The 10,918-nt window shown below is 42.2% G+C and overlaps 1 protein-coding gene across 1 annotated transcript in view; it reads right to left on the minus strand.

The window, feature by feature from the left end:
• Positions 1 to 20: 20 nt before the first annotated feature.
• CDH11 (cadherin 11) overlaps positions 21 to 10,918 on the minus strand; it is an 86,045-nt gene continuing 75,147 nt past the window's right edge. The window contains exons 11-13 of the mRNA XM_057372658.1: positions 9,710 to 9,827; positions 3,392 to 3,643; positions 21 to 2,070 (exon numbers count right to left, since the gene is read on the minus strand). Of these exons, the coding sequence (XP_057228641.1) occupies positions 1,574 to 2,070; positions 3,392 to 3,643; positions 9,710 to 9,827 (867 nt within the window). The 3' untranslated portion in view covers positions 21 to 1,573. The remainder of the gene's footprint in view (positions 2,071 to 3,391; positions 3,644 to 9,709; positions 9,828 to 10,918) is intronic.

A 10,918-nucleotide genomic window follows, 5' to 3' on the forward strand; every position in this document is an offset into this window, starting at 1 on the left:
AAAAAAAAAAGAATTATAGATCCCTTTTTGGATTAAAAACATACATTACAAAGAACAACTCTGAAAGCACTCCGTATTTCTGTTGTCACAAATTATAATGTCTCCCTATCCGCAGACGATGCTATTCTACTGGAAATTAAAAAATWAAAAGAAAAAAAGAAAAARAAAATCCAAAGAAAAATAGGAATTAAGTGCTGGAATCTTAATTACTACTCAGGTAAGGTAATTGTCAGGTAGAACAGTCCTTAGGGAAGTCACAGCTAAACTGGGTCAGATTTCAGTCTCTAAAACCCGCAGAAGCTCAGCACAGATACGGAAACTCACAAGGCTGGAGTAAAGTGTAAGCACAGAGTACTCCCGTCCACTCACAAAGTCACTCTGAAACCTCGGGAATCTCTAAGATATAAGATAAATGCATATTACATGGGAAATATTGAAAAATATTACACTTAATTTAATCCAGGAGACACAGTGGGACTATATGTCGATCCTTGCTGTGTTCTGGGAGCAGCCACAAGCTGTAGATAGAGAGGGTACAAAATGTTCACCAGACGTTRCATTTGTTTTAATCTAAAAAACATTTGTAAAATGTACTTGGTTTTTAAATAATCACTTAACAAGGCAACGAACCAACTACAAACACATAATAAATAAGGCTATTAAAAGGTCACAATTGTAGTAAATTAGTCAGAACTATAAATGGGACATTAGAAACACTATGTTTTTTCCTTATATGCTTAATAACCAGAACAAGAATTAAAAAAGAATCAGTTTATTTCAAAGTCTGCTTCTTATATTGAAGCACATATTAAAGCAACAGTACAATGTTCATAAAATATAAGTGTGATGCTGTAACATTTCTTACATGTCAGAATACTGATATTTGTATGTATACTAAAATAAGAATTTTAAAATTGTACAAATAGATACATTAAAAATGACATAGAAATAGGGCGCCTCCCACTGCAACAAGACAGAGTTTTTATATCTGGCACGTATTAGTTCAAGATGAAAGTATAAGCAAAAAGATTTACAAGAATCAGCAGTAACAAGTTTGATGCTCAAGAGACATAATAATTGTACATTGTACTGTACATACATCATATGGGTTTAAGCTGGCTGAATATTATATATTTCAAGTTTAAAAATGCACTATCATATAGAGTGTCCATAGTTTAAGGCGAAATTACAGCTCAGAACTGTTATCTTTTCTAATTTGTGGAAGCTTCTTTGACATAAAAGATTTAGATGTTCGTAACACATAAAAGATTTCCCTTATTTGTAGGTTCACTTTTAGCATTTTTCCTTCATTTAAATATTTCGCATTTCGCAAGTGGGTGTTTTCCTTTAGCGAAGCTGGCAGCCAGCTTCTGGATTTGCCTTTTGTAGGAAAAGGTACTTCACAGTATTTACCACTTTCACGTCCTTTTTTAATCAAAGGAATCCTCTCTGTCAAACTTAAATGTTCAAATGAGATTTTTTCTTGATTTTTAAAAAAATACCTGCTTACATTTCCTCTGGATTCTTCAGAACTTCGGACACAGTTCTTAAGGCCAAATCTTAAACTTTATTGTTAAGAATCATCATCGAAAGTGTCTTTGGAGCCATACAAGTCTGCAAGTTTCTTAAATCGAGGTCCCCAGTTTTGTAGATAGTCGTAGTCCAAGTCCGAATCCGTGGTCGCCGACTCCAAGGAGCTGAGCGAGCCGGCCACGGAGCCCCTGCCCTCGTAGCCGTAGATCTGGATGGAGTCATAGGGAGGGGCCGTGGGGTCATTGTCGGCCTCCTGGATGCGGGTGTTGATGAAATCATCGACGTCCACGCTGTTGGGCGCRGGCCGCAGCCCCGGCCGGGGCAGGTACTGGTACTCTGGTTTGATGTCCTTGCGCGGGATGAAGCCGTTGATGCCATCAGGGTTCTGCAGGGTGGCGATGTCAAAGGCTTCTGTGTCCTCCTCGCCCCCGCCCTCGTCATCGTACGTGATGATGTTCTCCCGGACGTCTTCCTCCTCGAAAACGATCAGCGGCTCCTTCTTCTGCCTCTTCAGGGTCACAAACAGCACGACGATGACTGCGGAGAACCAAAACATGAGTCAGAGCGCGCTGGCAAACAGCAGCTCCTTTGTAAAGAACCACGGCACCGCTGAGCCCTCAGCTTTTGTGCTGGGTCATTGCAAACTTGTGCGTTTTTAGAGCTCCTTGCTAGGTGAAAGCAGCGATGTTTGTACACAGWGCTGCACACACCGCTCTGAGCCTCTGTCTGGGCTGCGTGCCACTGCTCGCACTAATTGCTCATTACTGCAACGCTAATTCAAGGAAAGTGTTTGTGGGGCCCCCAGTGCTGCACAAACACTGTGGCACTGCCTTTGAGCAGCCCAAGAACATGAATGTCTGTCTGCAACAAAACAAAGATGAATCTTTATCCTTTYCTGTATGCCCACAGCTTAACTCTAATTCCAAGTGTCATTTCCATTAAAATAGGGTTTTTTTAAGCAACACCTCCAAATAAGTATTTATTTCTGCGGTCTTGCTTCAAATTTTGATAAAATAAAGTATATAAGAAAAGAAACTCTATAAATTACTATAGGCAAATTATAAAATACTTTTTTTTTTTTTTTTTTATTCAAATCATCAGGAAACACTTTGCAGCACTTTGTTAAAAGCGGGTTTTCCAAGCCATTCATCCATCTTCAATGTGAGATGGGCTTGAGGGAAATGGCTGGCAGGGGCCATTAATGCTGGCTGACCTCAATAAGGAACTTGTCATCCAGGGAAGATCACAAAAGTTAGAACTCTATGTCATGACCTCCTTTAAGCAGTGTCCCTGATTAACTGACATTAGGCCACAAAGGGACACTYTCTGAGCACATCAAGACAAATTCACTGGTGTTCGCTATTGAAGTTATCACTGAAGCACAGGATGGTTTAGGATGGAAGACTCCATAAATCTCACCTCATCCCACCCCAGCCATGGCAGGGACAGCTCCCACTGTCCCAGGCTGCTCCCAGCCCCAATGTCCAGCCTGGCCTTGGGCACTGCCAGGGATCCAGGGGCAGCCACAGCTTCTCTGGGCACCCTGTGCCAGGGCCTGCCCACCCAAACAGGGAACAATTCCTTCCCAATCTCCCATCTGGCCCTGCCCTCTGGCACTGGGAAGCCATTCCCTGGCTCCTGTCCCTGCAGCCCTTGGCCATTGTCTCTCTCCATCTTTCCTTTGGCTCCTTCAGGCCCCAAAAGGCCACCCTGAGCTCAGCCCAAAGCTTCTCTCACAGCCAGGCWGATCAGCAACCCCTACAAAAACAAAAGCTAACAAATCAAGATTCCCTTCCCCACCTTGGAGCTGAAGGCAGGGTTATATTTTAACACAGTGAGGACAGAACGTTTCCTTTACCCAGCAGGATGACGATGCAGGCCAGGATGGCGACGAGGGCGCCGGTGCTGAGCCCCGCGTTGAGCACGTAGGCCTCGGCGTTGCAGGAGAGCAGGGAKCCGCCGCTGTCGCAGCCGCACACGCGCACGCTCAGGGTGTTGGTGCTGCTCAGAGGGGGCACGCCACCATCGCTGATGACGATGGGCAGCAGGTACAGGTCCTGCTTCTGCCGGCTGAAGCCCTCCCGCCGCACCAGCACGCTCGCCGTGTTATCTGTGTGAGCAGGACAGACAGTCAGCGGTGATTTCTCCACAGCCTACTCCTCTTAGCCAATATCAAAAAATAAACGATCTCGCTGCAATGCTCAAAGTTTTCAGGTGTTTAATGTTATTTCTACAGCAAACCTTACAACGTGTTGCCCTTCTAATACAGCTAATGCAGGATTGTGTTTAATTCATACAGCACCACCTCAGTTTTAATTCTTTAATTAAACAAGGAACATACATAATCTGTGTCTGATTGTACTTATTAGTATCTGTAACTTTCTGAGAAATTAGTAATATTTCTTCAACTACCAGAACGACTGGACCTTCTTTTTACTGTTTCAGCTGGTTTTAGAGTATTTCCACAATTAAAGCTTTCAGTGGATGGTAATACCCATATCTCCCTTATGTGCTGTTCTTGGAATCACATCTAAAAGCATGGTAGACAGAAATCTGTCCCAAAATGGGCTGTATTAATGAGACTCCCACCAAAACAAAAGCCAGTATTTGCTGTGCATGACCAAATTTTGGCCTCATTGTTTCAGTAGGAAACTAGTGCTAAAGTTAATATTACTTTATYAGAATCTACTTTTCATCCAAACTGCCAAAGAATTCAGAGATCTTGATCATACATGCACTGTTTGTCTGGGCACATTTTGAATTATGTGGATGTGAGGAATAATTAAATCATAGAATCCAAAATACCCTGACTTGGAAGGGACCCACAGGGATCAATGACCAATACTCCTAGCAGCATTTCTAATTGTACTCCCATTGTCCTCGTGAGAGGTGCCCTGCCACGGCTCTCCTGCTGCAGGGGACAGAAAACAATCTGCCACCTCAGCACAGGACATTTGGGATGGTCCTGCACACTCCCTGTGGCCAAAGCCTTGGAAAGGGACATGTGTGAGATGACAAAGTGGTCTGGGGCAGCCCATGCTCACTGCTCCTGGGGGAACACCAGCCCTGCTCCCTGACTGTGCTCCTTCTCTCCCAGCTCAGCCTGAGCCAAAGTTTATAACAACTGTAAACATCCCGAAGTAAATAACATGAAACAATCATATCTGTGGCTTTCAGACCTTCAAGTGCCAGTTCACATTGAAGATTTATTCCACAGAACCTTTCCTGGCTTGCCATGTTCTTTATTTTTTGCTGTATAGTGGAAAGAGGGGCTCTTTTATTTGCTGTGGGAGGGCTGTTCACCTGTGAAGGTCCCCTCTTCACTGCTGCCTTAGGGTGCTGCACAGTAATCGTTTTCCTGCTGAAGAGTCAGCATAAATCCCASAATTTAATAATGCAAACCACAAAACCTCTGCTAATGTTCTAATCACTGTGATTTCCATGGAACTCTGTGAATAAATTACACCCAAAGAGAAGCGTTCCTGCCTTGCAGTAACCACCTTTGTAGGACAAGGTCTGAAATTGCCCCAAAATTTGGTGGTTACATCCCACTCAATCTATGGGATGAGGAGGATGTGGTACTGCTTATGATTCTCCCAGGAACTTCTGCAGATCACACCATAAAGGAGGAATATTTTAGGGAGTATCATCTGTTTGTTACACACCAAATTAATATCTCATCTTCTAATTGTGAAGGTTTCATGGAGAGTACAGGGAATCTTCACTTGCAACACCTTTGGATATTGGATATCACAGGCAATAACAGCTGGAAAAATAAGCGTGAAATATTGAGAATTTCTCAGTAAGTYACAGGTACTAACAGGTACCATCAGWCCRAGATKATCTGTGTTCCTTKTGTTAATTAAAGAATAAAACTGAGTGTGGTTCTGTATGAATTAAATACAAATACACATCCCCTACACCTTCCCCTGTCCTTCCAGCCCACAGCCCTGAAGCCTTGAATGGTCACCTGGCCACAATTGTTCCTTTTTGGTGTTGAGTGCCACAAAAACAACAACAGGGCAGAAAACAGCTTGTGAATTCTCCTTTACACAATGTCACATTGGCTAAGGACAGAGAGGCTGATAAAGATCTGATTGTTTATCACTTGTGGCTCTTGGAGGTGYCCTTTGTCTCCCTCTGAGTCCTTCTGATCTCCTCACTGTTTACATTCACCATCTAAACTTTGAGGCACAATTTTTTACAGGATATCCATGTCTGCCTGACATGAGCTTTATTTTAGGACTTTAAATTAACGGGCTGGTAACAATTCGGTACAAATRGAAATACAACAGCTAATATCTGTTAACCTGTCAACTAACTCRAACTAATATATTGGTCCAGATTAAAACTATTCCACAGAGTCCTCTAAAACATACTTAATAATTCATTTCTTCAACGGGAAAACCAAGATCTGCTCCATTAAATGAAAAATCGCAACAAGGCAGATTGTTCTTGTGGCAAAAATGACGAACATTAACAGTGGGCTGAGCTACAGCTGCCTCGAGGCTGCAAAGGCACTGTGGAAGGAATGGCAATACCATAAATTAGTATATTTAATCTTTGGCTGCGCATTTTTTATCATATATTTTATTTTTCTTGGYTTTTGTCAGCTGACATGGTATTCCTAATTAGAAATAAGGAAAGGATGGCGAATTRTTCAGCTATCATACAGACTGGCCTGTGCCATTGCAGTCACTTACTCTAAACAAAGCTGATTTAGTGCTTTAATGGGAAGTGATTTTGATTTTAACATAATTTTTTCAAAAGAAAAATCCAATTAACATGCCTGACCAAAGTTTAAAAAGATCTACCATACATCAAGCCTAAAAGGTCACTTTTTAAACTCTTTTTTTTTACTGTTTATGTTCACTTCTCACATGTAGAAGAAACATAATATCCATAAGAGGAAAAAAAAGCCCTCTTTTACCTAGATAAAAGAGAACATATAATCCTAGCTAATATTCTCATCCTTGCTTTTTTATTATTTTCAAGGCCCAGGAGTAGAACTGTAATCCTGTCAAAATGGCACTTTTAAAGCGAACAGAAGTTAAATGTCAATACCAGCTTAAAACTATTACTTAATACATATGGGAACTCCTTGACTTCAGCCCTGATGAACACAGTGGGGGTTAACACTAAAGGGAAGAAAAATTGCAACACCATCCCCAAAAATACATCTTTTTCCWGCTATTATTGCCTGGGATATCCAATATCCAAAGGCATTGCAAGTGAAGATTTCCTGCGCTCTCCATGAAATCTTTACAATCAGAATATCAAACTGCATTATTTCACAATGATCCTTATACTGATCTCCCTGACCTTTGATTTTTGTCTTTTTCTCTGGTGATCTTATTGATGATTTCCAATTTTTCCTGTGCATACAGAAAAATGTAGCTTAGCTTTGGGGGGCTTGATAACACACAGAAAGTGTAGGGAGGATTCTAGAGTACATGAGTTGACTGCAGGGTAAACTTTATCACCTATACCAGTGTGAGTGCTGATTCAGCCAGAAAATGAAACAATTTCAGGGGTCCTGCTGTCTGAAATCATCATCACCAGGAGCAGCAATCACTGTAGATAATCCATGGCAAAATCCTGTGACTTCATCATTTCCAAATTTCTTGTTGAAACAGTGTGAAACACTTTTTGAGTTTAAAAAATGGATTTTAGTCACTGATTTTTAGGGGGGTCATAGATTTAATGTCAGGCTCTTGTGAATTTGGGGTTGCAGCCCTTCCAGTAATGCCAGGCTGAGGAAGCCCCAGGAAAAAGCATCTCAGCTTAGGACCCAGCAGGATTAAAAGCAGGAAATCCATTTACTCTGTATCTGCCTCTCTGCTGTGAGGTGTCACGAGCCTCTGCTGCTGCTCCTTTGAAGACCTGACTTCAGTGGGAGCAGAATGAGCAGAGCCCAGGCAAACAGAGCTGTTTATTTATGAGCCATAATATAAGGAAACAGTGCAAAAGTAATTCCATGTTTTATCCCAGCGTGGGCTGAGCCATTATCTCCMGTTTTCTATGGGAGATGGGCTCAGCTGAAGGCTGGGGAACACAGTGGGCTATTARTAGGATGTAGAACGTGATTATGCGTTTTTGGATTACTGCAATATGTGATTACTTTCAGGAGTCGGTAAAAAGAAACTCTATTAAATGATAATTATGGGACTGTATTCACTTTAAAGTTCTGTAATAGGCCCAAACACTGGAGTTTTCATTAACTGCTCTCCACAGTTAATAAAGCCATTTTTCTTTGAAAGTAGCAATKCCCTCTGAAAGCCATGGCATGGCTTATGGAATACTCAGACTTACAAATGAAAAAAAAACCAACTTTGAATGACCATGTATATTATTTGGCTTGCAAATGGCGACATACTCTCCCTAAGAAGTTTTTTTTTTTCTTTTAATATGGAAGTATGTAGAATTTTAACTTTTTTACTTTGCTTTGCTATAATTTACTTAAAAACACCCCACAGAAACAGTTAAATTGACAACATCACTGCACTGAGGATTGAACAAAATGAAAGAAAGAAAGGATGAATTTCATTACATTATTCATTTCTCAAAAAGAACATTATATAAGAAGATTCAATCCTTAAACACTGTCTTCTTGAAATTGCAGTATAGTCAGGTATAACTGCATTAAACTGACATAATAATTTTAGTGACAAAACATTTTTATCTGGGTTAATTTTGTCAGTAATGAATTTGCTGCATATGGATATGAAGGATTAGTAGGATTGGCTGTAGTCAGGAACCATAATACAACTCGCCTGCAGCTGTACCTGCAGTGCATCCCAACCCTGACCTACACTTCCTCTGCTAGATTATAAAATCTCATCTATTTTCAGTTTGATGTGGTGACCATAAAATGCATTTTATAGCGAAACTCGGCCTCAGGGTCTCAAGCAAAGAACACATTCTTATTTACTCCTCTCTAAAAATACATCCATGAATTTTTCAAAACTTGTGTTTTACTACTTTAAAGAGAATAAATATGTGCCCTGCACTGGCTGCTTTATGAATTGCTTATGTATGTACAAGTGTCAAGCACCAGGCAACAGCACGACTTTGATCAGTCAGGAATAACAGAGATTTTGTTTGGGAGCTCTGATGATAATTACCCTCCCCTCAGATGTGGAGACAGATATGAAGTGTGCCTCAACAGAACCGTTTTTACTGAAATCATGTATCTGGATTGTGTTGCCTTTTGTACTTCTGGCACTCTTGGATTCGTTATTTAAACCAGTTCAACTGAGTTTTACTTTTCAGAAAACAGTCAAGTTTCCTTCAAACATTAAAGCTTGCTAATCCAAACCAATTCCTTAGAAGTTGAAACAGTTTTTACACTGTGCAGGGGAATAAAAAATGAACACTAAATGAGAATATAATGAAATAAATGGAATAAATATGTATAATGGCTGAACCTGCCCTTTTCTGTTTGTTTTTTTACCACCTCCTCTGGCTCCCTCAGCCTCTGGCAAGGTAAGGTCACTGATATTGCTGTGATCAATTGAATTTTGACACTCACCCAGGCCTGAGGTTTTTTGCTTACAAATTCCTTACATCACACCATCAATCTGAGTGCAAAGCTCTACTATATTTCATGAATAGCAAATTGGCAAGGGGACCAGGATCTCCAGATCCTGAGATACCCAACCCAGGTATGCTCCACAGCTCAAATCCCTGTTTGCATTTCCTGCACGAGGCAGGGATTTGATGCCATTGGGAATYGAGCCCATGTCTCTTGTGATCCATAATTCACAAAAACTGGCAGGCACAGTGGTGAACAAAGACAAGCAGCCGAGCAATTTATGCTGTCTCAGCTAATTTTAGGTTTCTCTAAATTGAGGAGATCTGCCAATTCCATTTAGTGAGTGTTTGGCARTGGTTTTATTCTCTTCCTGGGAGATAAAACAGCAGTGGATTCTTCCTGTCGGTTATTATTATGCAATTCAAAATATGCATTCAAGAAAATTCAAGTGAGTTAACAAACRCCCCACTTTCCCAAGAACATCCTTGCATTTCAGCTGTACGGTTTTGCCTCCCTCCCCTAAATCCTGGAGAAAGACACTGCCAAAGTTAATGAYAATGCTGTTGCATGACATTACATTGGCCATTAGTTCTACTTTGTCATTTCTTTGGACTCTGGTAGAGTGGGAATCTTCACACAAACCTCTATTGTCTCTGAGTGTAAAATTTGGATTATGAATAATTTCAGGTGGCAAACTGAAGATAAATCTTGGTCCGTTGGCCGAGTCATCCTTGTCATCAGCACTAATGGTAATAAATTGCTGCAAAAGAAAAGCACTGTGTAAACAAACAGCTCCTTCCCTGGGTACATCACATCCAGAGCACCCTGAGACAGCCCTCGAATACAAACAATTGTAAATAGCAGAACCCCCCCTCGAGTACAAATGTGTGCAATTCCACACACAGAGCAGACTCAGAACTGCAGCAGGCAATCTGTGTGTGTTATTGCATTTCACCGCCCCGAAATGCAGCTGTAAAAGCACACACCTTCTGCATCCCCCTATATAAATGTGCGCTAATGAGAACCCAGCAGAGTCAACCAAATTCTGCAGAAAATTCAGCAGCCGAGAAAGTACTTTTTATTCTGCTAGGTTGCCTGCAAAGGCACAGATCGTGTGTAGAGCTTTATTTCTATATGATTCTAATCCCTCTCCTCACAGATTGCCAGGAATAAACCTGTTGGCTAAACTCTACAAGCACAGCACTGGGATCCTCCCCATAAGGCCCTGAGGATTTCTGCAATATCCAAACCAGTGTCACAGCTGGGAGGGCTGCCCCAAGCAGCTCTGCTGCCCATGTGGTGGTGGGTACTCCCAGCCAGCACCAATCCCACTCAATGTACAAAACACCGGATAACTTCTGATAGCAGCTCAGGGATGAAGGGCCTTCCTGGGTGCTYGAGGCTTTCTGGCCAAAATCTCAAAGCAAATGTTCCTTTACTACCTGTTATTGGAGCTGACAGGACAAAACTGGGCTAACGCCCTGCAGGAAGAGCTGTGTGTGCAGGGACGGTGTGGGAATGGGGGGTGGGCAGAGGGTGGGGAGAAGAGGGTGGGGGGCAGAGTGATGGCCATAGGGGGATGGTTGGCACAGGAAAGGTGGTGGACAGATGAGGGTGGTGGGCAGAGGGAAGGTGTAGGAACAGGGAAGAGGGTAGGAAAAGGGAAGGTAGTGGGAATAGGGAATGTGGTGGGCAGAGAAGGGTGGTGGGCACAGGAGGTGGTGAACACAGGGGTGTTGGACACAGGGGTAGTGGGCATGGGAGGCAGTGGGCACAGGGGGCAAGGGGCACAGGCAACAGTGGCCAGAGTGGGCAGTGGGCACAGGGGGCAGTGGCAAAGGGCAGTGGTCA

Source organism: Malurus melanocephalus, unplaced genomic scaffold (assembly GCF_030028575.1).
Source record: "Malurus melanocephalus ecotype Western Australia unplaced genomic scaffold, MMel_1.1 scaffold_176, whole genome shotgun sequence".
Taxonomy (NCBI): Eukaryota; Metazoa; Chordata; class Aves; order Passeriformes; family Maluridae; genus Malurus; species Malurus melanocephalus.